This window comes from Equus asinus, chromosome 21 (assembly GCF_041296235.1).
Source record: "Equus asinus isolate D_3611 breed Donkey chromosome 21, EquAss-T2T_v2, whole genome shotgun sequence".
Lineage (NCBI taxonomy): Eukaryota > Metazoa > Chordata > Mammalia > Perissodactyla > Equidae > Equus > Equus asinus.
Genome location: NC_091810.1, coordinates 49116828 through 49144689, shown reverse-complemented (window position 1 = coordinate 49144689; position 27862 = coordinate 49116828). Strand labels below are relative to the sequence as shown.

The window sequence follows — 27862 nt, the reverse complement described above, 5'->3', positions numbered from 1 at the left end:
GGTGTCTAGTACAGTAACCACTAGCCACATGCAGCCACTAAGTCCTTGAAATGTGGCTAATATAACTGAGAAATTGAATTTTTAATTTTTCAAACTTTAGTTCAAATTTAAATAGCCACATGTGGCTAGTGTTGGGCCGCACAGCTCTTGATCATTGAGGCTGGCACCAAACGACAGTGCAGCTTCTGAAGCAGCAGCAGCAACACCATGATATGTGAGGGATGGACAGCAGTGGGAAGACCCATGGGGTCTGCGATGAGGACTGGGCAGGGATGGTGCTCTGACGGGGTGGGAGGCTGTGTGTATGAGTGGAAACAAGAAAACTAGAAGGCCTTTGGATAGGAGAAGGGAGGATCTTGGAGCTGAGGAAGGAGGTCGTAGCTTTGGGTGTCAGCAAGACTTGTAGCTGGAGATGGCACCAAGCCTTTGAATGGTGGACTACACTGGGGGGAATGTGGTGTAGGGTTCTCTCTTCTGGATATGAGCTGGACCCAGTGTGGCTTACAACTGAGGATACAGGGGCTCTGCCCATAGGCCACCTCACTTTGGATGCTTTAGTCTGATTTTCCCAGGGTTGAGGCATTTAGTTTGGTTCAACAAACATAGTCTGGCACCCGTTCTCTGTCGGGCCCTGTGCTAAGTACTGGGACATGGTGAGGCCCTGTCACATGGGCCCAGACCCCACCCACCGTTCCTGTATAGGAAGCTGGGAGCCCCTGCTTTCCTCTGCTCTGTGTTGGTATGTGTGTGAGTGTGCGTGCACCTGACTTTACCTGCTCCCAAGCCTTCCTGCCACCCCAGGACTGAGGTCAGTGTGGAGACCTTTGGCTGGTTTCACATAGACAGGTCTGCCTCTCACTCCGTTTCCAGGACCACTGGCTGCCCACAAGACATGAAGGATGGCGTCCAAGGGGGCCGGCGTGTCTTTCTCCCGCAAGAGCTATAGGCTGACCTCAGACGCTGAGAAATCCAAGGTCACAGGTAAGGGTTGGCAGGGCTGGGAGGATGCTCCTTGTGTTGAGGGAAGGAGCAGGAAGAGACAAAGGCGGCAAAATCTCAGGTCCAATGAGTCTCAGGCCTCGCTGCCCTCCTAGTCCTCATGAGCCAGTTGTTTTCTACCAGCAACCATGGAGCAGTACACCCAACGTGACTGCTCTTCTGACCCCTGTGGCTAGCCTAGGACCAGGAGCCTCTGGGAGCTGTACTGACCAGGTGACCCTTCTTTCCCTTCTGACCTGTGGCCCAGGCATTGTCCAAGAGAAGCTGCTGAATGACTACCTGCACTGCATCTTTTCCTCTCGTGATCATACACCGACCACAGCCACCAACAGGTATGGCCGGGTGGGTAGCCCCTCCTCAGTCCATGGGACCAGACCACGGAGGCTGGCTTGTGGGTTAGGGGGCCTGGGCTTTCGATAGGCTATCTTGGGTTTCGTTCTCATTCTGCCACTTGGGGCTGTGAGATCTCGGGCTAGAGAGTCGGCCTTTTGACTCCGCTTCTTCTTCTTCCCTGGCAGTGCTAGTACCTTCTTTCTGAGGGTGTTGTGGAGGTTAGGGGCATGGTGCACATTCAGGGCTTGGCATAATACCTCATACCTACTCCACAGTCAGCATCTGGTCCCGTGTGCACCTGCCCACATATCTGCACCACCCTGGCCCTCCCTGAATCTATAAAGTACAGACCATACCAGCCCCTTTTCCTTGGAAGTTTAATGCATTTTAGACCATATCAGAGTTATAGGTGCACTCTAGCAGAAACCTAGAAATAGATAGAAGAAAAAGTATCTGTCCTCTCGTTATTCTGACATGACCATTTGAGCATGATTCCTTTCTGTTTTGTTCGTCTCATGATGTATGTAGTTCAGATTGTACTGTATAGAAATTTTTTTTTTAATTTCCATCATGTTTAGTTCTTTTAAAAAAAGTTTTATTGAAGAGTAATTGACATACAACAAACCGCATGTATTCAACTCAGGAAGTTTTAATATGGATAATCTATGAAACCATCACTACCATCAAGATAGTGGATATAGCTCTCACCTCCAAAAGTATAGTTTAGATTCTATTTTTGTCAATAGGTTCAAATCAAACATTATCCCCTGAGTGTTTTTCTACGTTACAGATTGATCTTGGTGGGCACCTTTTAGGGCCAGGGGTCTGCAGAAGCCCTTGGCGCTGTCCTGGTTTGGAGGGGCTTTGGCTTTTATAAACAGTACTGTGAGGATGCCCAGGGTTGGAATCATGTGGCTAGGGCATTTGAACTACAATCACTTTTAAGACTGTTGTTAAATTACTTCTTTGAAGGGTCATGTAGATTCTGCCTCCCTGCAGCGAGGCATAAGTGTCCCTATCTCTCAGCCGCCTTGCCAGCCTGGGCTATTCTGTCTTCCACAGTCTCTGCTCTTGGGGCAGGCACAAAGGGCAGCATTGTTACCTGTTACATTTAAGCGGCTGTGGTGGCCAAAGGATTCCTACTTGTGGAGGGCTACTGCCCCCCTCTACCCGAGCCCAGTCCTGGCCTGTTCCCAGAGCCATCTGATCCCTACCTCATGTGATACCAGAAATGGTCCTGCTGCCACTAGTGCTGTGGCGGCCAGGATGAAGAGCAGGTGGCAGAGCAATCAGTCAGTGGTTGTTTGGATGCAGAACCCTGGGCTGGGACCCGGATATTGCAGAAAGGGCAGGCAAGTGTTGGGATTGGCCAAATGGGCAGTGCTGCAGGCACTCAGTGAGGCCAAGCCTCAGGCCGGCCACCCACAGCTGCTCTTGAGAGCAGACACAAGACTAAAGCAGTCCTCCCAAGTGTGGGCCAGTAAGAACTGCTGTTGAGGAAGCCCCCTTTATCCCTGGACCCATTGGGGTATTCCGGGATGGGGTTGGCTGCAGCCCTCCATGCTACCAGTGGGCACGCCATTGCATGGCTGCTACCTGGCCTTGGCCTGGGGCTCAGCAGGAGTAGGGAGGAGGCTTTGTGCCTCTCCACCTCCTCCAGCTCAGGGTCTGTAGTAGCTCACAGCAGGGGAGCATGTGGTCCCTGAGCATGGGTTGAAATGACCTTGCCACAGAGTCGTTGCTTTGACCCATCTACGTCCCCTTCCAGAGCCTACTCTCTAGGCAGATGAATGGGGTAGGAGCTGGGATTAGAGGTGAAAGAGCAGGGGCCGGCAGTCTGTGGGCTGGATCCAGATGCACACTGGGCCTCTGCTCAAGCCCTGCTAGTTACCACCACCCCATTCCCTGCTATTCTTAGCAGCTGAACTCAGGACAGAGCTGGCCGAGATTAAACAGAGCCCTTCTCCTCTGGGCAAGTGTGCTGGGAGGATGAGGGTGCCACTCAGACAGATTTTCCTAACCCCTTTGGCTGGGGCAGGTGGCAAATAGGCAGGCCAGGTGCTCTACTCTCTTGTACAAGTGGGCACAGGACAAAGCCAGCCAACAGCTCAGAGGGCTCATCCTCCTAGGACATGTCTGATTCAATACACGGCTTGCCTGGCTGGGACCACAGGCATGGGGTCAAGGGCTGGACTAGCTGTCCTTGATACTGACCACCTTATAGATCAGCACTTCTCCTGTCCTTCCTTTCCCGGGCATAATCAGCATAGCCACCTTTGAGAGTGGGCAGGCTCTGGGCTATGTGGGGAGCCCGCATTATTCCTTGGAATAATGCATCTCTGACATACAGCTGTTGATCCCTTTTTACAGCTGAGAGAATTAAGGCTTAGAGAGGGCTCTTCTTTTTTTTTAACACTCCTGAGGTACACCAAATTGGACCAGATTTTTAGTTTTGTGGATAATCCAGCCTTCTAACCCCTAGCATGCCAGAATCTAGGACTAGGCACAATCATTTTTATGGAGTCAAGGCAGCCACCCTCTGAAACTCCAGGGAAAGGGAGTGAGAGAGGGGTTTAGTGTCATCTGGCTGGTTTCAAGGACTTTTGGGCCCCTCACAGCCTCTTGCTCTTCCCAGGAAATCCCTGAACTTCCAGAACCTACCAGAGCATCTGGACCAGCTGTTGCATGTGGACATTGAGGATGAGGAGAGCCAGGGTACATGACAGCTTCTGGAATGGGGTTGGAGGAGCCAAGACTGGGTCCTGGGGGACCCTGGGGACTCCCCTGGTGAGCTCAATGCACTCTTTGCATGCTGTCAGACCCTGTGCCCTGCCTGACCCCACACCCACTTCCCTCCTTTTCAGGACAGATTGAAGGGCGGCTTGGCCCATCCACTGTGGTCCTAGACCACACAGGTGGCTTCGAGGGGCTTCTTCTGGTGAATGATGACCTCCTGGGGGTGAGTGAGGAGCCCCAGGTCCCAGCCCCTCCTAATACAGCCCCAAGTTCCTCCTGATGTGGCCCTGGTCTCCCTACCTTTCTTGAGAAGGCTGTAGTCACAAACCCCCCCTGATGTGGCCCATTGGGTCCTCAGCCCCTAAACCCTCCTGACATAGCCCTGAAACCCTCTTGGTGTGACCCCAGCCCCAAGCTCTTCCTAACACAGCCATGAGCCCCTCCCATCATGCTCCTGGCCTAGAATCCCTCCTGACAGAGCCTAGGCCCTCCTACTCTGTTCAGGCACAGTGCAGCATTGGCCACAGCAGGCAAGCACTGCCAACGTGAGCTGAGCTGGGGATGGGGCCATTCTCCCTTGAGCAGGCACTCTGTGTGCCCAGGAGAAGGCTCACCACCTCTGCTCTTCACCCAGGTGATTGGACACAGCAACTTTGGTACTATCCGCTCTACCACATGTGTGTACAAAGGTGAGCCCACGCTCTGCTGTGGCCCAGGGAGTTGGGAGAAAGTTTAAGAGCCCAGGCCTGAGGCTGGAGGCAGTCTTTGTTTACCTGCTGGGTCTGACTCTGCTTTTTCCAGGGAAATGGGTCTACGAGGTACTCATCTCCTCCCAGGGGCTCATGCAGATCGGCTGGTGCACTATCAACTGCCGCTTCAATCAAGAGGTTCGTGTTGGGGGGGGCCCTCCCAGGAAGACTTTCTCCTGCTGCAGGGCTCATCAGAGCTCAGGCAGCCCCTGAGAATGCATGGGGTCTGCTGAGGACCCGAACCCTGACTGCCCTCTGGAGGGGGAATGTGTCCCACCCCATTTCTGGGCAACCCAGTCCAGAAAACAGCCCTCTTTCCTTTCCTGAGAGCATCAGCCCCCTTCTCTAGAGCCATATGAGTCCAAGGTTGGTGGCTGGTAGGCTGTGGCCTTGCCCCTTCCCACCTCCCCTGGACTTCACAGACACTTCCTCCCTAGGAGGGGGTTGGAGATACACACAACTCCTATGCTTATGATGGCAACCGGGTACGCAAGTGGAATGTGACCACAACAAATTATGGCAAGGTGAGGACTGAGCCCCCTGTGCCCACCTGCCCCATGTCCATCCAGCTAGGCGGGAGCCACTGGGCAACTGCGAGGGACTGTGGGGCACCAGGGAGGGGACAGGAGCTCAGCTCCTCTGTTCTAGTGGCCAGTCTCCCTGGGTGATAGTGGAGACACAGCAAGAGGGGCAAAGTGAGCAGGCTGCTGGGCTTCTGCGCAGCTATAAGGCCTCCTCCCCTTGCAGGCATGGGCAGCAGGGGACATCGTGAGCTGTCTGATCGACCTGGACGACGGCACTCTGTCCTTCTGCCTGTGAGTCTCTTGCCTCTAGCCACAGGCTTAGCCTCTGGGGCCTCCCTGGGCTTCCCTCAGTTTCCTGGTCTCTGTAAGGGGGCCAGGCTGACACTGGTAGCCCACGGGTGGGTAGCCCCAACAAGGGCCTGCTCACTGGCCTGTTTTGGCCACATCCTTCTTATCACTGGCTCACAGGCCCTCCCTTCTCTAGGAATGGCGTGTCGCTTGGTACCGCCTTTGAGAACTTATCCAGGGGCCTAGGCATGGCCTACTTCCCAGCCATCAGCCTCTCCTTCAAGGAGTCTGTCGCCTTCAACTTTGGCAGCCGTCCTCTGCGATATCCTTTTGCAAAGAAGGCTGTGGACTGCTTGGAAGCTCTTGGGGAAGTTAGGATGGGGGTCTCCTGCTCTAGGAGCTCTATAGGCTTTTGGTGGGCCTCAGCTTCCTCAAGGAGTGAGTAGGGTACAGCTTAGATGGGTGCTGAGGACAACAATTCTTGCAGCAACCTTGTTAGGTAGGTACTGTTATTGTCTCTGTTGAACAGATAAAGAACATGAAGTGGCAAGAGAAGTTTCACTCCGTGGAGAATAAGTGGGAGAGTTGTGATGTAAACCATGCAACCAGACTCCACAGCCCTGCCCTAGAGCCTAGGCCCCTCCTCAGGGGTCTTAGTGGGGAGGAGGGGACAGGTGTGTCTGAGTCACAGATCAAGTATTGCTGGCTTAACTCTGTGGCACCTACCCAGTGACGGGCTACCGGCCCCTGCAGGACCCGCCACGTGCTGACCTGGTACGGGCACAGAAGTTGCTGGGCTGCTTCCAGGCCGTGCTTGGTGTGGAGCTGGACCCTGTGGTGAGCCAGGATCTGGGCCAGGTTGGCTGGGGGCCTTCTACAGCTCTCTGCTTCTCAAAGTCCTCTTTCCTTCCCCACACACAGGAAGGGCGGCTGGTAGAGAAGGAAAGCTCCCAGTGGCAGTTGCAGGGCCAGCCCACCGTCCTCCTCACGCTGGCCCACATCTTCCATCACTTCGCACCACTCCTGGTGAGGGATATTAGGGAGGGGAAGAGGCAGACCATGCTAGAAATGCCTGTGATAGGGGCTGGGATACTGAGGTATGTGAGGTCCAGCACCATCACCTGGCATCACCATGTGCCCAGAGTCCTCAGACCTTAAGGATGTCACCCAGGGGAGGAGGAAATGCTTCCATTTGAGGGTATCGGGATGTCCTAGAAAGAAGATTGAGGGGTAATGACATCACAGCCCAAGGGAACTGTGTGTACAGAGCCCCAGAAGGGCTCTGGGACAGTGGCCCTTCTTATATCTCAGTCAGACTCCAAAAGGGCTGACTCTATGTCTTAGGGTTGCTTGCGGGGGCCCAAGAGTCCATCTATGCCTGTGGCCTTGGTCGCGTGCCAGGGCAGGGGTGCCCTGAATGGGGCAGAGGTTGCCATCTCACCAGTGCCCACTCTTGGTGCAGCGCAAGGTGTACGTGGTGGAGGCCGTGCTCATGAGCTTCCTGCTGGGCATCATGGAGGTGGGCACCCCAGCACAGGCGCAGTCCGTGGTGCGCCAGGTCCTGGACCTCCTGTGGCTCTTCATGGAGGTGAGGCTCCTGACCTCTGGTCTCAGGCCGGGATGTCAGGCTCCACTGAGATGGGGGAGGTAGAGGAGGGTCTTGGAAAAGGCCCCACAGATGACTGTCTTAGAACCTGCCCTCAGCCTGGTGTATCTCTGCAGGACTATGAGGTACAGGATTGCCTCAAGCAGTTGATGATGTCTCTGCTGCGGCTGTACCGGTTCTCGCCCATTGTCCCAGACCTGGGCCTGCAGGTAGGAGTTCCTGCCCCTGCCCTGAGCCCCTGGGCCTTACCCGCCCACTCTGAGTACTCCCTCTCCACAGATCCACTACCTGCGACTCACCATCGCCATCCTGAGGCATGAGAAGTCCCGCAAGTTTCTGCTTAGCAATGTCCTGTATCCTCCACTTGCTGCCAGGCAGGCCAGACACGTGGTGCCCTCTGGGTCAGCATAGGCCAGGGAGGGCAGTGTGCCCTTGGCCAGGGCTCCCCAGGGAGGTTCAGGAGCACCAGAGCCACCCCGTATGTGAGTCCTTGTTCTGGGACCCAGCCCTCCCAGCACTTTCTCTACAGAGCACGAGGGTGGAGCAAAGCACCCAGGCTGACTGGCCAGTCAGAGCAGGGATCTCAGGATGGCTACGGACTCGGGCTACGTGGAGGTCTGGGGGCATCTGCCCTCTTCAGCCAAAGCACTGCACTTTTCTCCACATTCTGTGGCAGGGGTTCCTACATGATCTTATTTGAGGAATCAGCTCTTCCCGCTTCCCTTGAACATTGAGAACTGCACAAATAGGAGAGAGAGTGTAGCTTTGGGCGCTTGGCTGGGAAGCCTATGCTGGTAGCTGTCTTTTCTGCCTGGGGTCTTCAGCTTCCAGGAGGCAGAAATAAAGCTGGGAGACGGACTGGCCTCCACGCCGTCTCTCTGGCTTGTCCCACAGTCATCTGTGCCTGTGACAGGCCTTTTTCATGCACTTGCTGGGAATCAGGTTTGATGGGTTTGACAGCCACAGCTCTTTCTCAGGGCTCAGGGTCGGGGCAGACAGGCACGTAGCAGCAGTGGCACCCTTAGGAGTGGGAGAGCTGTGATGGGCACATCCGGAGGTGGGCAGGTTTTGGGAGGGCTTCCTAGGGACCACTCATGAGAGCATACGGGGCACCCTTTGGTGAGCAGAGCTCTGCCTTGACGACCGCCAGCTTTGATGTGCTCCAATCCGTTGTCTTCTTTTACATCAAGAGCCCCCTGCGTGTGGAGGAGGCTGGTCTACAGGAGCTCATTCCCACCACCTGGTGGCCTCACCGCTCAAGCAGGGAGGTGGGCGGATCTGGGTGGGGTGGGCAGCGGTCATAGTGAGGGCTGGCACAGGGTATCTGAGCTACTTGGTACTTAGCACATGAGTCCCCTGCCCCAGCTCTGGCGGCTGGGCTGGAGGTGGGGGTAGGGGTCTTCTGTCTGAAGGAGGCCTGGTAAGTCCTGGGTGAGCCCTGCTGTCTTCCGTCTTCTTGCCCCTGCCTAGGGAAGAGAGAGTAAGGAGGTGAAGGATGAGACCGCTGAGGAGCGGCTACGGCGGCGTGCCTATGAACGGGGCTGCCAAAGGCTCAAGAAGCGCATCGAAGGTCTGCCCCCTGCCTTGGGCACTAGGGAGGGGGTGGAAGATTTGTATACTTACATACTTAGGGGCCCTTGGTAGTGACGATGCCTAGGTTGGGCTCAGGGAGCCCTGGTGGAGGAGCTCTGACCCAAACCTGCTACCTGCTCCCATCCCTGGGAGCCTGAAGGCAAGGCCCTGCCTGAGGAGGGCTCAGTGTCGTGTTCCCCACCCCACCTGCAGTGGTGGAAGAACTCCAGGTCCAAATCCTGAAGCTGCTGTTGAACAATAAAGATGAAAATGGGGTGAGTGCCTCTCAGACCCCTGCGTGGGTCGCTAGTGGGAGGAGTGCTGTGCTGGGCCTCGAGACACAGAGGGCAGGGGCTGGCTCAGCTTGCCATGGCAGGGTCCAGGCTGAGGCACAGCATTGAGTTAGTCCAGTCTGGGGCCAACATCCTGAGCTCATGACAGCCTCCTTTTTTCTTTCCCTGAAGGGTGAAGCTTCTAGGTACATCTTCCTCACCAAGTTCCGAAAGTTTCTGCAGGAGAATGCCAGTGGCCGGGGGGTAGGTGTCCCCTAGGCCAGCCCGCTGTGGACCCCTGGCTCTGTTGCAGGGTCTGCACCCCAAGCTTCTGGCACCTCTCAGGCTGCCTCATCCATGTCTAGCCCTGCTCCTCCTCTGTTGCCCTTCCCTCCCCGCTCAGCCCAGGGTCCCGGGGAAGTCCCTGGGCTTTGGGCTGACGCAGATGCATGTCATATGCCCTGTGCCTGCAGAACATGCCCATGCTCTGCCCCCCTGAGTACATGGTCTGCTTCTTACACCGGTTGATCTCTGCCCTACGCTACTATTGGGATGAATACAAGGCTTCAAACCCCAGCGCCTCCTTCAGTGAGGGTGAGTGGGGCCAGGGCCTTGAGTCTTAGAGGCTGGGCAGAGCCAGGCACAGGGCAGCCCCTAGTGTTGGTGTGGAGTGCTGAGCTGAGGGTTTAGGAGAGCTGTCCCAGGCTTCCTGCCCAGTTGAGTCCTACCTTACTGACAGGCGGCTTCTCCACTGGGGCAAGCAGGAGCCCCGCCCTCCAGGACTGCCCAGCCCACGCTCACTCTGACTGCCCTCACAGGCTCCTGTCCATTACAGGCCCCTCAGTCCTAGCCTGCCCAGCCCTCTGTGCAGTCCTTTGTAGGGGACACCTTGAGTGGGCTCTGAGGTGCTAGGGGGCCCTGTGTTTGTGTGGGACAGAATCTTCAAGGGCCAGTGAGAGCCTTACCTGCCCTGGATTGGGGGATAACCCATAGGGCTGGGTCAGGGTCCTCTCTGATTCTCCCCTGAGTGACCCGCCGCCAAGAATGCTTCTTCACCCCAGGTTGCAGTTGCTGGCACTGACCTGAAATAGCAGAGGGTGGGGGAGGCCACACTGTGTGCCTGGGAAGGTAGGTGGCCAAGGCCAGGGGTCCCCTCTGTGCTAGGCCAGAGCAGAGGTGTGGCCTCTGGGAGGATGTCCCTGCTGGGCTGTGACTGTGGCCTGGCCTCCCAACTCCTCCCAGAGGCCTACATCCCGCCCCAGGTCTTCTATAATGGCAAGGTGGACTACTTTGACCTGCAGCGCCTTGGAGGCCTCCTCTCCCACCTTCGGAAAACTCTCAAAGGTGTGTGCAGGCTGGTGGGCGGTGAGCCCGTGTGTGCTGGTGGAGGGCAGTCCCTGAGCCAGCTTTGCTGTGAGTGCTGAGCTACCCTGTGCCCACCAGAGGGCGCCCTAGTCTCTGACCTGCTCCTGCAGGGAGTTGCTGATCTGTCTGTCCACTTTGCCCTGGATCTTGGGTCCAGCTATCCCTTCCCTTGATAACCCACCTCAGAGGAAGTCTGGGAGCCCTGTAATGAAATAAGGAGCAAGTCTTCCAACAGAGGAGGGGACCATGGGATCTTGGTACGGTCATGGGGGAGGAAGGGGGATGTGTGCAGTTGCTGCCTGAGCTGCTTTCAAGGATGAGCACAAGTGGCTCCATTGCAAAGGGCTGAGAGCACAGCATGAGCAAAAAGGATGCTGGAAACAGCCCAGCATGGCCCAGAGACAGAAAGTGGCTGGTTTGCCGGAAAGGAAAATGTGAGGCAGGGAGCGATGGGAAATGAGGCCAAGGAGTCTCAAGGGCAGAGTCTAAGGGCCTTGCAGTCTACAAGGTGGATGTAGGCTCATTCCAGGGGCAAGGGCAGGTTTTGGAAGGTCTTGAGGCAGGGGAGTAAGGTTGGGGGTCTGCATTATAAAAAGCTCCCTCTGGCTGCTGTGGTGTGGAGAATGGAGTGCAAGGGCTGAGCAAGGATATAGGAGGTTAGTTGTCCAGGCAACAGAGGAGGTAGAGGAAGGCACATGTGAGGGGCAGGAGCAGCCATGGTTGACCCCAGGCTTCTTGCCAGAGGCTGTGGGGATGGGGCATCATCAGGAAGAAGGGCAGCAGGAGGAGGCTGAGATGACAAGTTCCATGTGCTTGAGGTGCCCAGGGATGCAGCCAGGACCAAGGCCTGGGCTAGAGGTAGAGATGGTGCAGTCAGCTGTCAGCCTAGAGATGGGGACAAGCCTGCAGTGAGGACTGGACCCTCTGGGGAGTGTGCAGAGTGGGGTGAGCAGAGGCCTACGCAGCCCTGGATCTCCTTTTGTTTATGGGGCAGAACAAGGAAGGAAGCAATGGAGCAGTCGGAGAAGTGGGGGAACCTAGAGAGCTTGAAGTCACTGGAAACAACAGAGGGACTGACAGGGAGGGTGTGATGGGAATGCCTCCTGCTACTAAGTGCCTACAAGACAGGGCTCCAGGGATGCAGTGAGGGCTAGGTGGAGTAAGTGGAGGGGTGAAGTGCAGGCACAGTGGTAAATGGGGCCCTGCAAGCCCTCCTGCCCAGCCAGCCAGTGCCCTCCTGCGGTCCTTGGCAGTTCCTTCAGTGACCCCTCGCCCCTCCACTGGCCTGAGAGCCCTCCTGCCATTCCTCTCAGATGACCTTGCCTCCAAGGCCAACATCCTGATTGACCCACTGGAGCTCCAGGCAGCCACCATGGATGACCTGGATGAGGATGAGGAGCCAGCCTCGGCTGCAGCTGCAGCCCAGGTGCCGTGGTAGGGGCAGGCAGGGGGCTTCGTGTTGGACTGTCCCTCTATCGTAAGGGCAAGGGTTCCTCTATCACAGGGCCATCTCCCCCTCCTTGCAGGCAAGGAGCTTCTCACCAGGCAGCTTCCCTTGCTGTAGGTGGAGGCATGAACCTTCCCTTCCCATTCCCCATCCCCACAAATCAAGGTAGCCCTAAGTGGGCTCGGGTCCTGGGGAACTGATTGGCACCTGGCCTCCTCTCTCCACCACAGCGCCCCATGCAGGCCCTGGCTATGGGGGGCGCACTGCCCCTGCCTCGGCCTGGCTGGCTCAGTTCTCCAACCCTGGGCCGAGCCAACCGCTTCCTCAGCACAGCAGCTGTGAGCCTGATGACCCCACGGCGGCCTCTGAGCACCTCGGAGAAAGTGAAGGTCCGCACGCTGAGCGCTGAGCAGAGGACCCGTGAGGACAGTAGGTGCCAGGCAGTGCCAGGCATAGCATTGAAGGATCCTTCTGTCATGTACAACTCCCCATCCTGGGCAACGCCAGGATGTACCCCCATTCCCTCCCAATCCTGTGGCCTGGCAGTATCTCAAGGGCGTGGGAAGTACATTCTGAGGGCAGGAAATCGATGCTACAGAAATAGGACCTGGAGCTGCAGGACCTTGCCTTGCCCTCCTCCCATGTTCTCCTTGCAGGTCCCTCCTAGAGCCCAGGCAGGGGAGAGGGCTTCCTTTTCCTGCTATGAAGCCCATCCTGGCTCCACAGGCTTAGGAGAGAACTGGACTGGCCCCTGACCCTGACCCTGCCCTTCCCCCACTCCTTAGTTGAGGGCAGCCACTGGAATGAAGGCCTGCTGCTGGGACGACCCCCTGAGGAACCTGAGCAGCCCCTCACTGAGAACTCCCTGCTGGAAGTCCTAGACGGTGCTGTCATCATGTATAATCTCAGCGTTCACCAGCAGCTGGGCAAGGTCTCGCACTGTTGGTCCATGCGCTTGTCATGCAGCTCTGCATGTTTAGATGTGTGTGTGTATGTGTGTATGTTTGCGCGCACCCACATGTGCACATGTGTGTGCAGGGGTGCCGTGTGTGACTGTGTATGTGAGCATATGCCACAGCAAGACTATTTCCTGCCAGTGCTGTTTAGGCTTGACCTGTTTGACTTTTCTCGGGGTGGGGGTCGCTGTCCTGGGCCTAAGGTTGGGAGCTTGGCAGGCTGGGGTCCAGGCTGGGTCTGAAGAAACCTGGGCAAGGTGCCCAAGGGTCACCCTGGACATGTGGTGTCCAATGCTCTAGATGGTGGGTGTGTCCGATGATGTCAATGAGTATGCGATGGCTCTGAGGGACACAGAGGACAAGCTTCGCCGATGCCCCAAGTGGGTAAGGCTTGGTCAGGCTGGTGGGTCTTTGGGAAGGAGCGGTGTTGAAGAGGGGCAGCTTGCCTGCTTGGGGTCTCCAGGGCAGGCCACAAAAGAAATTTAGGCTATCCTGCCCCTGCTCCTGGGGGTTGTCCCAGCAGTTCTCCTTGTCCCTGCCCCCGCCCTGACCATACCACATCAGTAAGAGCAGGGCTGGCACCAGGACCAGGCACGGCCTGAGCCGTATCATCTAGCTGCAGCCTGTGCCAAGGTGCTCCCACCCCTGGCCCGCTAAGTGCTGACACAAACCCACTCTCCTCATCAATTATGGATTTGACCCTGAGTGCTTCCTCGGCCACTTGCAAAGTCAGCGGGAAGCAGGGCCTGTCTCCCCGACTCCCCGGGAGCACCTCTGCTGGAGCTATCCTGGCGTGGGGAGTAGGGCCAGTCATTCCCAGGCTAGGGTTCCCTGGCAGGCCCCCACCCCCCCACCCCCACCTGTCTGCAGAGCCCCAGGCTTGGCCAGAGTGAGAGCAGCTGCTGAAGCTGTGCTTCTAGCATAGAGTCCTTGGGGCAGCCCGGCCAGGGGCTCACAGACCCCCAGCTGCGTCTCACTTCCATGTTCTGAAGGGACAACTATGGCCCTGTTCTGAGGCTTGACATCCCAGCAGGTCAGAGGGAGAAGAGGGTTTTGTAGAGTGGAGCTGAGTCTGCCCAACCCTTTGCTGGCCCCCAGTGGCAGTGAGGCCCCTCCTTGGACTGCCTGGGGGGAGACAGGGTGGGTCTGGGCATGAGGCCATGTCCTGATTGTCCTCTTTTCCCCTTGGTGCCAGAGGAAGGACATCCTTGCAGAGTTGACTAAGAGCCAGAAGGTTTTCTCGGAAAAGCTGGACCACCTGAGTCGCCGTCTTGCCTGGGTCCATGCCACAGTCTACTCCCAAGTGAGTAGATGTGGCCTTGGCCAGTGGCTGCTGCCCTCCCCAAGCTCACTGACTAGTCACAGATTGGGCAGGTTTGTGCCAGCACCTCGATACGCCCTGCCCTCCTGGGCCTCTGGCACACACTTGCCACCTCCCTGCCCCTCATCCTCCCCCCTCCCACCCCATGCCACATCCCCTGAACCTCTCATGCCTCATGAACTTGAGTAGATGTCATTTTTAGACCGCCCCCCCCCAGTTCCCCTCCAGCTCATATCCTTTTGAGGAACAGAATCTGTCTGTCCCTGCACCCCCTCTCCCCTGCCCCTTTTCTCAGTGTCTTGACCCCCTTCTTCTCTCCCAGGGCATCAGGGGCCCTGTGGCCTCTCTTGAGCCTCACCTTCACTCTTCACATCTGCTTCTCTCTGACTCATCTCCCTCCCATTCCAGAGGATGAGGCCACTGGCTTCCCTGCTCACTCATTCACTCACTCATTCATTCAATAATGTGTGCCCAGAGCCTGGAGTATGCCAGGTGCCATCCTGACACTAGGGACACTCAGTAGTGAATCAGGAAGATGAGTCTCTGTCTTCCCAGGGCAGTCAGCCTCGAGGAGAAGATGGACAGATAGTGCACTCCCTCTGTGACCAGGCTTTGACCTGCAGGCCCCGGACCCTCTAGACTTCTTTCCTTTCCCTGCCTGTCCTGGCATCTCTCGCCATCTAGTGAGTGCCCTGGGATGTTCCCCAGGTGACCATGTTAGGGCATCTCCCCCTCCTTCTTGGGCATGCCCTTCTTCCACAACTGAGTGATCCCTTGGTGTCCCCAACTCTACCCTGCCATCTCTATTTGCTCTTCCCGTGGTGCTTCCCGAACCCAAATCACCTCTACCTTTTACCTCCTTTCTCTCTTGCCACAGACCACCTGCCTCCAGCCCCACAAAGATGAATGCTGGCAGGGAACTTCTCCTCCCCACCACTGGGATTCCATGCCTGTCCACTTCCCTAGGCAATTTTGCCACCCCCACCCGCACCATCTTCTTAGGAACCTTGCCCTCCCATCTCTGTACTTTCTTTTTTTTCAATTGTGATAAAATATGCATAACATAAAATTTACCGTCTTAACCATGGTTTTTAAATTGTGGTAAAAGACACACTCATATAACTTACCATCTTAGTCATTTTAAATGTACAGTTCAAGTAGTGTTAACTATATTCACAATGTTGTGCAACCAATCTCCAGAACTCTTTTCATCTGGCAAAACTGAAACTTACACCCATTAGCTCCCCATTCCCCCCTCACCTCAGTCCCTGGCAACCACCATTCTACTTTCTGTCTCTGAATTTGACCAGTCCAGGAACCTCATGGAAGTGGAATCATACAATATTACTCTTTTTGTCACTGGCTTATTTGACTTAGCATAATGTCCTCACAGTTCATCCATGTTGTAGCATGTATCAGGATTTCCTTCCTTTTTAAGGCTAATACTCCATGGTATGTATATACCATATTTTGTTTATCTGTTCATCCATTGATGGACACTTGGGGTGCTTCCCACCTTTTGGCTATTGTGAACAATCCTGCTATGAACATGGTGAGCAAATATTCTTCAAGATCCTATTTTCAGTTCTTTTGGATATGTACCCAGAAGCACAATTGCTGGATCATAATGGTAATTCTATTTTTAATTAAAAAAAATTTTTTATTGAGTGCATAATAGTTTACATCATTGTGAAATTTCACTTGTACATTATTTCTTGTCTGTCACCACTTAAGTGCTCCCCTTCACCCCCTATGCCTATCCCCAACCCCTCTTCCCCTGGTAACCACTGAACTGTTTTCTTTGTCCCAGTACTTGTTTATATTCCACATATGAGTGAAATCTTCTGGCATTTGTCTTTCTCAGTCTGGCTTATTTTGCTTAGCATAATTCCCTCCAGGTCCATCCATGTTGTTGCAAATGGGATGATTTTGTCTTTTTTTCTGGCTGAGTAGTATTCCATTGTGTGTGTGTGTGTGTGTGTGTGTGTGTGTATATATATATATATATATATATATATACCACATCATCTTTTTTTTTTTTTTTGAGTAAGATTAGCCCTGAGCTAACATCTGCCAATCCTCCTCTTTTTGCTGAGGAAGACCGGGCCTGAGCTAACATCTGTGCCCATCTTCCTCTACTTTGTATGTGGGACGCCTGCCACAGCATGGCTTGTCAAGTGGTGCCATGTCTGCACTCAGGGTCCAAACTGGCGAACCCCAGGCCGCCGAAGCAGAATGTGCACACTTAACCACTGTGCCACCAGGCCAGCCCCCCACATCATCTTTCTCCAATCGTCAGTCGATGGGCGCTTGGATTGTTTCCATGTCTTGGCTGTAATGAAGATAGGGGTATATATGTTACTTTGGATTGTTGATTTCAAGTTGTTTGGGTAGATATCCAGTAGTGGGATAGCTGGGTCATATGGTAATTCTATTTTTAGTTTTTTGAGGAATCTCCATACTGTTTTCCATAGTGGCCACACCAGTTTGCCTTCCCACTAGCAGTGTACAAGGGTTCCCTTTTCTCCACACCCTCTCCAACATTTGTTATTTTTAGTCTTAGTGATTATAGCCATTTTAACAGGTGTAAGGTGGTGTCTTAGTGTAGTTTTGATTTGCATTTCCCTGATGGTTAGTGATGTTGAACATCTTTTCATGTGCTTATTGGCCATCTGTATATCTTCTTTGGAGAAATGTCTGTTCATCTCCTCTGCCCATTTTTTGATCAGGTTGTTTATTTTTTTGTTGTTCAGTTGTGTGAGTTCCTTATACATTATGGAGATTAACCCTTTGTCAGATATATGATTTTCAAATATTTTCTCCCACTTGGTGGGTTGTCTTTTTGTTTTGATCCTAGTTTCTTTTGCCTGCAGAAGCTCTTGAGTCTGATGAAGTACCATGTGTTTATTTCTCCTTTTGTTTCCCTTGTCTGAGAAGACATGACGTTCGAAAAGATCCTTTTAAGTTCGATGTCAAAGAGTGTACTACCTATATAATCTTCCAGGAATTTTATGGTTCCAGGACTTATCTTCAAGTCTTTGATCCATTTTGAGTTTGTTTTTGTGTATGGCGTGAGATAATGGTCTAGATTCATTCTTTTGCATGTGGCTGTCCAGTTTTCCCAACACCATTTATTGAAGAGAATATCTTTTCTCCATTGTATGTTCTTGGTACCTTTGTCGAAGATTAGCTGTCCGTAGATGTGTGGTTTCATTTCTGGGCTTTCAGTTCTGTTCCATTGATCTGTGTGCCTGTTTTTGTACCAGTACCATGCCCTTTTGATTACTATAGCTTTCTAGTACATTTTGAAGTCAGGGATTGTGATGCCTCCAGCTTTGTTCCTTTTTCTCAGTATTGCTTTAGCAATTCAGGGTCTTTGGTTGCCCCATATGAATTTTAGGATTCTTTGTTCTATTTCTGTGAAGAATGTCATTGGGATTCTGAGAGGGATTGCATTGAATCTGTAGATTGCTTTGGGTAGTATGGACATTTTAACTATGTTTATTCTTCCAATCCATGTGCATGGAATCTCTTTCCATCTCTTTGTGTTGTCGTCTATTTCTTTGAGTAATGTCTTAGAGTTTTAATTGTATAAGTCCCTTACCTCCTTGGTTAGATTTATTCCTAGCTACTTTATTCTTTTTGTTACAATTGTAAATGGAATTGTATTCTTGAGTTCTCTTTCTGTAAGTTCGATATTAGAGTATAGAAAAGCAACCGATTTTTGTAAGTTGATTTTGTACCCTGCAACTTTACTTTAGTTGTTAATTATTTTTAATAGTTTTCCAATGAATTCTTTACGGTTTTCTATATATAAGATCATGTTGTCTGCAAACAACAAGAGTTTCACTCCCTATTTGGATTCCTTTTATTTCTTTTGCTGGCCTAATTTCTCTGGCCAAAACCTCCAGTGCTATGTTGAATAAGGTTGGTGATAGTGGGCATCCTTGTCTTGTTCCTGTTCTCAGAAGGATGGCATTCAGTTTTTCCCCACTGAGTATGATGTTGGCTTTGGGCTTGTCATATATGGCCTTTACTATGTTGAGGTAATTTCCCCATTTTGCTGTCTCCATTTTGTTAAGAGTTTTTATCATAAATGGCTCTTGGATCTTGTCAAATGCTTTCTTGGCATCTATTGAGATGATCATGTGGTTTTTATTCCTCATTTTGTTAATGTGGTGTATCACATTGATTGATTTGCAGGTGTTGAACCATCCCTCTGTCCCTGGTATAAATCCCACTTGATCATGATGCATGATCTTTTTGATGTGTTGCTGTATTATTCAGGTTGCCAATATTTTGTTGAGGATTTTTGCATCTATGTTCATCAGCAATATTGGCCTGTAGTTTTCTTTTTTTGTGTTGTCCTTTTCAGGCTTTGGTATCAGAGTGATGTTGGCCTTGTAGAATGTGTTAGGAAATGTTCTATCTTCCCTTGTTTTTTGGAATAGCTTGAGAAGGATAGGTGTTAAATCCTGTCTGAAAGTTTGGTAGAATTCTCCAGGGAAGCCATCTGGTCCTGGGCTTTTATTTTTGGGGATGTGCTTTTGATTACTGTTTCAATCTCTTTACTTGTGATTGATCTATTCAGATTATCTATTTCTTCTTGATTCAGCTTTGGGAGATTGTAAGAGTCTGAGAATTTATCCAGCTCCTCTAGATTGTCCATTTTGTTGGTTTATAGCTTTTTGTAGTATTCTCTTATAATCTGTTGTATTTCTGTGGTATCTCTTGTTATTTCTCCTCTTTCATTTCTAATTTTATTTATCTGAGCTTTGTCTCTTTTTTTTCTTTGTAAGTCTGGCTAGGGGTTTGTCAATTTTGTTTATCTTTTCAGAGAACCAGCCCTTTGTTTCATTGATCCCTTCTACTGCCTTTTTTGTTTCAGTTGCATTTATTTCTGCTCTGATTTTTTATTAGTTCTCTCCTTCTGCTGACTACAGGCTTTGTCTGTTCTTCTTTTTCTAATTCAGTTAGGTGTAGTTTGAGATTGCTTATTTGGGATTTTTCTTGCTTGTAAAGGTGAGCCTGTATTGTGATGGATTTCCCTCTTAATTTGCTGCATCCCATATGAGTCGGTATGGTATGTTTTAATTTTCATTTGTCTCCAGATATTTTTTGATTTCTTCTTTAATTTCTTCAATGATCCATTGGTTGTTCAATAGCATGTTGTTTAGTCTCCACATCTTTGTCCCTTTCTCAGCTTTTTTCTTGTAATTAATTTCTAGCTTCATAGCATTGTGATTGGAGAAGATGCTTGTTATTATTTCAGTCTTCTTAAATTTATTGAGGCCTGCCTTGTTTCCCAACGTATGGTCTATCCTTGAGAGTGTTCCGTATACACTTGAGAAGAATGTGTATTCTGGTGTTTTGGGATGGAATGTTCTATATATGTCTATTAAGTCCAACTGGTCTAGCTTTTCATTTAATTCCATTGTTTCCTTGTTGATTTTCTGTCTGGATGATCTATCCATTGATATGAGTGGCATGTTGAGGTCCCCTACTATTATTGTGTTATTATTAATATCTTCTTTTAGGTTTGTTAATAGTTGCTTTATGCACCTTCGTGCTCCTATGTTGGGTGCATAGATATTATTAAGTGTTATGTCTTCTTGATGGAATATCCCTTTGATCATTATGTACTGCCCCTCTTTGTCTCTCTTTACCTGTCTTATCTTGAAGCTTACTTTGTCTGATATAAGTGTTGCAACACCTGCTTTCTTTTGTTTGCCGTTAGCTTGGAGTATCATCTTCTATCCCTTCAGTCTGAGCCTGTGTTTGTCATGGAGCTGAGATGTGTTTCCTGGAGGCAGCATATTGCTGGGTCTTGTTCTTTAATCCATCTTGCCACTATGTGTCTTTTTATTGGAGAATTCAATCCATTTACGTTTAGGGTGATTATCAGTGTATGAGGGCTTACAGCTGCCATTTTATCACTCGTTTTCTGGTTCTCCTGCATTTCTTTTGTTTCTTGTCCTATGTATTTTGGTCTACCAATTGAGTTATGTAGTTTTTTATGTTGTGTTTCTTTGTTTTCTCCTTATTTATTATTTGTGTCTCTGTTCTGATTTTTTGTTTAGTGGTTACCATGAGGTTTGTATTCAAATTCTCGTGGATAAGATAGTCCATTTTCTGATGGCCTCTTATTTCCTTAGACTAAACTGATTCAGTCCCTTTCCTCTTTCCTTCCTAAGTTGTTTTTCTCACATCTTATTCCATCTTGTGTTGTGAGTTTGTGATTAAAATGAGAAGTTTATCTTTGTTTTTGGTGTTTTCCTTCCCTTTATCTTTAGTGCTGTTCTTGAGTATTTGCTAATCTGTTCTGATGTATAGCTACAATTTTCTGATTTTGTCTACCTATTTCTCTCCTTACTCCATGCTTTGTAACCCCTGTTTCCCTTTTTTTTTTTTTTCAGGTGTAAGGGCCTTCTTGAGGATTTCTTGGGGAGGGGGGGGAGCGCATCTCGTGGCTATGAACTCCCTTAGCTTTTGTTTATCTGGGGAAGTTTTTATTTCTCTATCATATCTGAAGAATATTTTCGCTGGGTAGAGTATTCTTGGCTGAAAGTTTTTGTCCTTCAAAGATTTGAATATGTCATTCCAGTCTTTCCTGGTCTGTAAGGTTTCTGTAGAGAAATCCACTGAAAGCCTGATAGGCGTTCCTTTGTAGGTTATTTTCTTCTGCCTTGCTGCCCTTACTAGTGGTTTTTTTGAGGAAGATTAGCCCTGAGCTAACTACTGCCAATCCTCCTCTTTTTGCTGAGGAAGACTGGCCCGGAGCTAACATCCATGCCCATCTTCCTCTACTTTATATGTGGAACGCCTACCACAGCATGGCTTGACAAGTGGTGCCATGTCTGCACCCGGGATCTGAACTGGTGAACCCTGGGCCACTGAAGCAGAATGTGTGAACTTAACCACTGCGCCACTGAGCTGGCCCTTGCTATCTCATTCTTGATTTTGGTTTTGATTTGCATTTCCCTGATGATTAGTGATGTCCAGCATCTTTTCATGTGCTTATTGATCATTCGTGTACCTTCTTTGGAGAAATGTCTATTTGCCCATTTTCAAGTCCAAGCCCAATTGGATTGTTTGTTTGTTGTAGGAGTTCTTTATATATTCCAGCTCTTAACCCCTTATCAGATTATGATTTATAAATATTTTCTCCCATTCTGTGGGTTGCCTTTTTACTCTGTTGATTGTGTCCTTTGATGCACGGTTTCTAATTTTGATGTAGTCCAGTTTATCTATTTTCTCTTTTCTTGCCTGTGCTTTTGTCATTTCCAAGAAATCGTCATCAAATCCAAGGTCATGAAACTTTTCACCTGTTTTCTTCTAAGAGTTTTATAGTTTTAGCTCTTAAGTTTGGATCTTCAATCCATTTTGAGTTAATTTTTGTGTATGTTGTGAGGTAAGGGTCAATTTAATTCTTCTGCATGTGGATATTCAGTTTTCCCAGCACCATTTGTTGAAAAGACTGTCTTTTCCCCATTGAATGGTCTTGGCATCCTTGTCAAAAGTCATTTGACCATGTATGCAAGGTTTTCTTTCTGGGCTCTCAATTCTATTCCGTTGATCTATATTTCTGTCTTTATGCCAGTACCACACTGTTTTGATTATTGTAGCTTCGCAATAAGTTTTTAAATCAAGAGTATGAGATCTCCAACTTTGTTCTATTTCAAGGTTGTTTTGGCTGTTTGGGGTCCCTTGAGATTCCTTATGAATTTTAGGATCGATTTTTCTATTTTTGCAAAAAGCACCATTTGGATTCTGATGGGAATTGCATTAAGTCCATAGCTTGCTTTGGGTGTACTGACATCCTGACAATGTTAAGTCTTCCAGTCCGTGAACATGACATGTCTTTCCATTAATTTGTGCCTTTTTAAATTTCTTTTGGCAACATTTTGTAGTTTTCAGTATATGTACAAGTCTTTTTCCTCCTTGGTTAAATTCACACCTATTTAGTTCTTTTTGATGCTAATGTAAATGGAATTATTTTCTTGATTTCCTTTTTGAATTATTCATTGCTAGTATGTAGAAACACAATTGATTTTTGTGTGTTGATGCTGTGTCCCGTGAATTTCCTGAATTCATTCGTTAGTTCTAAAAGTTTTTTTGTGGAATTTTTAGGGTTTTCTATATCTAAGACTAGGTCATCTGTGAACAGCAATCATTTTACTCCCTCCTTTCCAATTTGGATACCTTTTGCTTCTTTTTTTTTGCCTAGCTAAGAATTGCTCTGGCTAAGACTTCTAGTACTATGTTGAATAGAAGTGGCAAAAGCTGGCATCCTTGTCTTGTTCCTGAGCTTAGAGCAAAAGCTTTCAGTCTTTCACATTAAGTATGGTGCTAGTTGTGGGCTTTTCATAAGATAGCCATTATTTTGTTGAACTGCCTTCTTTCTTCTGCATCTTCAGTGCTCACACTCCTGCCTCCTTCTCATTCAGTTTCTCCCATTAGTAAAGGAAAAAGCCCATGATGCCTTTCCGTGACTCTATATCTGCTTACAGCTACCACTATCTCCTTCCTTCTCTGTGTCTTAGCTTCCTCATCTCCACTTCACCCTTGGCCCAGCACAGGCTCCTCCACTTCTCTGAAATAGTCCTGCAAGATCTCTGTCAAGCTCCCCACAACCACCTTTGTGGACACACCTCCACCCCCATTACAGTGACCTCTTGGCTGCATCAATGTCATTGCCATCCCCTCCTCAGACTCGGTCTTCTCTGGTCTTCTGTGGCAACAGTCTCCCAGCAGACCTGGCTCACTGCCCACAAGTGCTGCCAGGCCCAGGCCCACCGTCTGACATCTTCGCCTCGGGTTCTCAGGTTGGAGAGCACATCAGAGAGCTGGTGCAAAGTCCAGATGCTCCAGCTCCACTCCAAGAGATATGAGTACTCTGGGTCTGGGCTGGGGCCTGGGGCCTCATTCTGGTCAGTGACTCCTCCTGGGCCCCTTTGTGGAATCCTGACAGACTATCTGAAAACCATACTGTGGGGAACAGGGCCCTTGGCAGGTTTTGTCTGCTCTCTGTGGCCTCTGTTCCACCAGCAGTCATGCTGCTTCCTGCCTTCCCACTACTTTCTCCTTTGAGCTCCAGACCAGATTTCTACCTGCCTCCTCAATACCACTGCTTTGGGGGCATCTCTAGGTACCTTATCCTCCACACATCCTAAGCAGCATCCCCTCTGTGCTTCACCAGGCCTGCTTCTCCTCCAGTATTTCTGACTTGGCGGAGGCTCCTTCCCCTCCAGAAATGTGGGCCCCATTCTTGGTGCAACCATTCCCTTGCCCCCATAGCCCATCAGTGCATTCCCATTCCTGGCCATCCAGTCCCTTTGTCTGCTGTCTTGGACCTAGACAAGGCTGGAGCTTCCTCACGGCCCTGTCCCCACTTGCCCCTTCAGCCCCTTCTGCACTGGGCAGTGTTCCAACACAGACTGCTGGTCACATGGCACCCTCTCACTCAAAACGTCTTGTACCTTTAAAAAATGTAAACCAGAGAGGTGTTGCCCTCTCCTGGCTGGGTGTGCCATTGCCTGCTGAGTGCTTGATCGCCCCTGCCTGAGCCACTGCTCCTGCTTCCTGGAATCCAATTCTCAGTTTTCATGTCTTATTCCTGGGAGGCCATTCCTAGGCCCCAAATCGGGCCCTGCCCCTTGTGACCCTTCCCATGAGCAGCCCAGTAGCACCCTGTGTGCCTTCCGCAGGAGAAGATGCTGGACATCTACTGGCTGCTGCGCGTCTGCCTGCGGACCATCGAGCATGGTGACCGCACAGGTTCTCTCTTTGCCTTCATGCCTGAATTCTACCTGAGCGTGGCCATCAATAGCTACAGCGCTCTCAAGAATTACTTTGGCCCTGTGCACAGCATGGAGGAGCTCCCAGGTGACAGGGCCATTTAAGCTGGGAGGGGACAGAAAAGGATGCCTTTGGTGTGAGCCCTGTTCTGAGCCTTCCTGGCCCAGCAGCACACGTCCATGTTGGGAGGAGAGTAGGCAGCTCCTGCTCTGCTCTGCCCTGTATCAAACAAGCATTTCTAAAAGCCTTGCCCTGGTACCAATAGCCACAGAGCCAACAGCTCCTCCCTGGTACTGGGAGAGAAACAAACAAAATGAAGTACGGGGGTGGGGAACCGCCTTGGTTTTCATCTCCTTCTTGGTGCCACTGTGGTCTAGGAGCCATCTGGCCTCTCACCCTGCCATGCTGGCACTGGCCACAGAGTGTGGCATCCCGTGCAGGCGCAGTGTTTTGTCTTCGTAGATCACAGCAAGGGCTGGGACCCTGCTGGGGGTCCACCTAGGAGCCAGGGCTTCTTGCTGACCACTGATTCCAACCGGGGCTTGGTGGTTTCTGTCTGGATCAGGCTGTAGACGTTCAGGTCCCTGGCCTGCCTCCTGCCCCACCCCAGGCCTAGGTGCAGACTTTGTCCTCAGAGGTGGAACTGTGGGTGTCCAAGGGGCTTTGACTGATAAGCCAACAAGTGTGTGTGCTGAGATGGGTTTGAGCCCAGTCAGGACTCTTGCCAGGACCTGTCCTCCCCCTAGGACCTATCCAACCCCCACAGTGAGTCTGTGCCCTAGCCTCTCACCAACTGTCAGTGAATGCTGGGTCCGAAGTCCCCAGATGCCAGCTTGGGCCCAGACTGACCCTTGGAGCCAGCTTTGGAGCCCCCACTCCTAGCCAACAGCCTCTACAAACCTACCCTGCAGGCTATGAAGAGACCCTGACCCGCCTGGCCGCCATCCTTGCCAAACACTTTGCTGACACACGCATCGTGGGCACTGGTATGGTGACCTACAGAGGGCTCGGGGATGGGGATGGGATGGCACCTCTGGCTGGCCATTTTCTGCACAGCATGCTGGCCAGCTGGGTGGGAGGCATGGGGGCCAGGGCTCATGCCAGGCACCTGCTAAGCTATGGCCTGTCCCAGCAGACATCCGTGACTCACTAATGCAGGCCCTGGCCAGCTACGTGTGCTACCCACACTCCCTGCGAGCTGTGGAGCGGATCCCTGAGGAACAGTGAGTGGGGGGCCAGGGTAGGGGGCACACACCCTGCCCTGCACAGCACAGTGCCCAGCCTCACCCTGTTCCCACCACCCCTCGCCCTCACAGGCGCATTGCCATGGTGAGGAGCCTCCTGGCTCCCTATGAGCAGCGGCCCTGGGCCCAGACCAACTGGATCCTGGTGCGGCTCTGGAGGGTAAGCTTGGCTGGAGGGGAAGTGGCTGTGGCTGGTTAGAGGGAAGGGTTGCCCTGCCCTACTGACCTCCCACCGACCCCATTCTCAGGGCTGTGGGTTTGGGTACCGCTATACACGGCTGCCACACCTGCTGAAAACCAAACCTGAGGATGCCAATTTGCCCAGCCTTCAGAGTGAGTATCAGGTTGGACAGGCTGATGGCTCTTGCCCACTGCTCTTGGGTTCTTTCAGACTTTCCCACTTCTTCCAGCCCCTCTCCAGGACTCATGTTGGGCCCCAAACTTCCTATATGTCCTCTGGGGTTCTCATTTCCCTGCTTCCTCCCAGTCCAAGGACACTCTGGGACTACTTGCCCTTGCTCCCTAGTCCAACATGTGCCCTTTGGGACTGAATGTGGTGCATTGGTCACAGTGAAAAGGGGCAGCATCTTCTCAGGCTGCTGGCAGATTAGGCAGAGTAAAGACCCTGTCCCTTGCTCTCTGAGCCAGCTCCCTACCTCCAGCCTTGTCCCATTTTCTGCCCCTTCATCGCCATCTGCTGGTGCCACACCTTTAATACCTGAGTCAAGGCTGGGGCATAGACTGGGGGTTGGCCAGGGCCCCACAGGGTGTCCATAGGGCTTCCTGGAGGAAAGGGCATTTGGTTGAGAGCAGAGGCTGCACTCTCTCCTGGGACCGTTGTCCAGCAAAGCCCTGTGAGCCTGAGTACCTACACTTAGGCCCAGCCCAGGATCCTAGGCTGTCCATCTTGCAGGATCTGCCTGCCACCCCACATGGTGGCTCTCCTTGGCTCACATGTTGTGTTTCTGCCCTGTGGGCAGTGTTTTGGCCTGAAGGGGTCCCCAGAAGCCAAGTGCCTTATGCAAAGTTACATGGCAAGTCCTTGCCAGTTGTTTTGGTCCTGCCTCCAGGGTGAAACTGAGCTGCAAATAGAGAGCAGCAGTGGGGCCAGATACACATCCTGCTGCTGTGGGAACTATTGATTTGCATGGGGCGGGGTGAGGGGAGGTATGCCCAGCCCAGCTGCAGCTGAAGGCTCTGGTTACTGCTGCTTGTCAACGGAGACTTGGCACCCACCACCACCTCGGCCATATGCCAAGGCCAAGCCAAGGACAGCAGAGGACATTAGAGGACAGCAGGGCTCAGAGTAGGCTCTTGGGGAAGCTGGCCTTGATATGAGTGAGGAGGGGTCTAGGCGGCCCTGTCTAGGTCTATCCCTCCATGAAGGGCATGTGACTAAGAACTTGCTGGGGGTCAGGCTGGGGCTGGGGGGCTGCTCTAGGCTTAAGGTGGATGGTGTGGGGCTGGAAACAACTGCAGCCTGTGGGTTGCCCAGCAGCAGGAGGGGACAGATTAGGCTCTAATCTCCAGGGAGTACTGTACCCTGTCACCCTGGCTTCATGACCTGAGCATTCCCTTATACCAATGGCCCAATGAGTGAGGACAGAGGCAGACAGGTGGGGGCCGTGGGCTGGAGTCCCCAGTGATGCCACCTCCCCATGCCCCTGCAGAGCCGTGCCCTTCCACCCTGCTGCAGCAGCACATGGCAGACCTGCTGCGGCAGGGTCCTGACGTGGCCCCCAGCTTCCTCAACAGCGTCCTCAACCAGCTCAACTGGGCCTTCTCTGAGTTCATCGGCATGATCCAGGAGGTGGGTCATGGTGGGACCTTGTGGGCCAAGGTGTTCCAGAGGACAAGGCATGATCTGCAGTGTGGCCAGGCCACTGACTGCTACCTGCCTTGTTGGTGGCTCAGATACAACAGGCTGCTGAACGCCTGGAGCGGAATTTTGTGGACAGCCGGCAGCTCAAGGTATGTGCCACCTGCTTTGACCTCTCAGTCAGCCTGCTGCGCGTCTTGGAGATGACCATCACACTGGTGCCTGAGATATTCCTTGACTGGGCCCGGCCTACCTCTGAGATGTTGCTGCAGCGTCTGGCACAGGTGTGTTCATCTGGGCAAAGAGGGTGGAACCCTGGGGATGCCCCAACCATGAGCCCACCCACCCACCAAAGGGCTCCTGCCCTCACAGCTGCTGAACCAAGTGCTGAATCGGGTGACGGCTGAGAGGAACCTATTTGACCGCGTGGTCAGCCTGCGGCTGCCTGGTAAGGACCTAGATGCCCTGCACCCAACATGCTACAGCACAGGCCTTGGTTCCCCTGCCAGGAGCAGCAATGCCCTGATTCTCCATTCTGCACTGGGACAACCAGGCTTGGTTCTCCCCAACCTTAGTTCTCCCTTCTGTGGAGAGGACAATGGGAGGGGTGGGTGGCGTCAGCCAGGCAGGTCTGGAGCCCTTGCAGCAGGAGCACGTGGGTAGCTCATCCCCTTACTCCCTTCCTCTTAGGCTTGGAGAGCGTTGACCACTACCCTATTCTAGTGGCAGTGACAGGCATCCTGGTGCAGCTCCTGGTGCATGGCCCAGCCTCAGGGTGAGTGTTAGGGACTGTGGGCCCCTGTGGGACCTGAGCGTGTCTGATGGGGAGGGAG

At 51.8% G+C, this 27862-nt stretch overlaps 1 protein-coding gene across 8 annotated transcripts in view; it reads left to right on the top strand.

The window, feature by feature from the left end:
- Positions 1-27862, top strand: part of RNF123 (ring finger protein 123) — a 35292-nt gene that overhangs the window by 2753 nt on the left and 4677 nt on the right. For 7 of the 8 annotated variants that reach the window (XR_011496441.1, XR_011496442.1, XM_070492892.1 and 4 more), the window contains exons 2-35: positions 871-981; positions 1247-1331; positions 3968-4047; positions 4197-4291; positions 4703-4757; positions 4870-4955; positions 5255-5341; positions 5565-5632; positions 5826-5951; positions 6352-6466; positions 6551-6655; positions 7092-7217; positions 7352-7444; positions 7515-7588; positions 8386-8503; positions 8706-8805; positions 9021-9082; positions 9272-9343; positions 9553-9673; positions 10322-10423; positions 11758-11870; positions 12122-12320; positions 12677-12822; positions 13148-13231; positions 14043-14150; positions 23876-24053; positions 24878-24952; positions 25102-25189; positions 25283-25370; positions 25459-25543; positions 26881-27020; positions 27125-27313; positions 27402-27477; positions 27720-27804. Coding sequence is in view for 6 of the 8 variants with exons in the window: in XM_070492892.1 (XP_070348993.1) it covers positions 900-981; positions 1247-1331; positions 3968-4047; positions 4197-4291; positions 4703-4757; positions 4870-4955; positions 5255-5341; positions 5565-5632; positions 5826-5951; positions 6352-6466; positions 6551-6655; positions 7092-7217; positions 7352-7444; positions 7515-7588; positions 8386-8503; positions 8706-8805; positions 9021-9082; positions 9272-9343; positions 9553-9673; positions 10322-10423; positions 11758-11870; positions 12122-12320; positions 12677-12822; positions 13148-13231; positions 14043-14150; positions 23876-24053; positions 24878-24952; positions 25102-25189; positions 25283-25370; positions 25459-25543; positions 26881-27020; positions 27125-27313; positions 27402-27477; positions 27720-27804 (3506 nt within the window). In the remaining 2 variants the exon portion in view is untranslated. The remainder of the gene's footprint in view (positions 1-870; positions 982-1246; positions 1332-3967; positions 4048-4196; positions 4292-4702; positions 4758-4869; positions 4956-5254; positions 5342-5564; positions 5633-5825; positions 5952-6351; positions 6467-6550; positions 6656-7091; positions 7218-7351; positions 7445-7514; positions 7589-8385; positions 8504-8705; positions 8806-9020; positions 9083-9271; positions 9344-9552; positions 9674-10321; positions 10424-11757; positions 11871-12121; positions 12321-12676; positions 12823-13147; positions 13232-14042; positions 14151-23875; positions 24054-24877; positions 24953-25101; positions 25190-25282; positions 25371-25458; positions 25544-26880; positions 27021-27124; positions 27314-27401; positions 27478-27719; positions 27805-27862) is intronic. The other variant, XM_070492895.1, reaches the window with a different exon arrangement.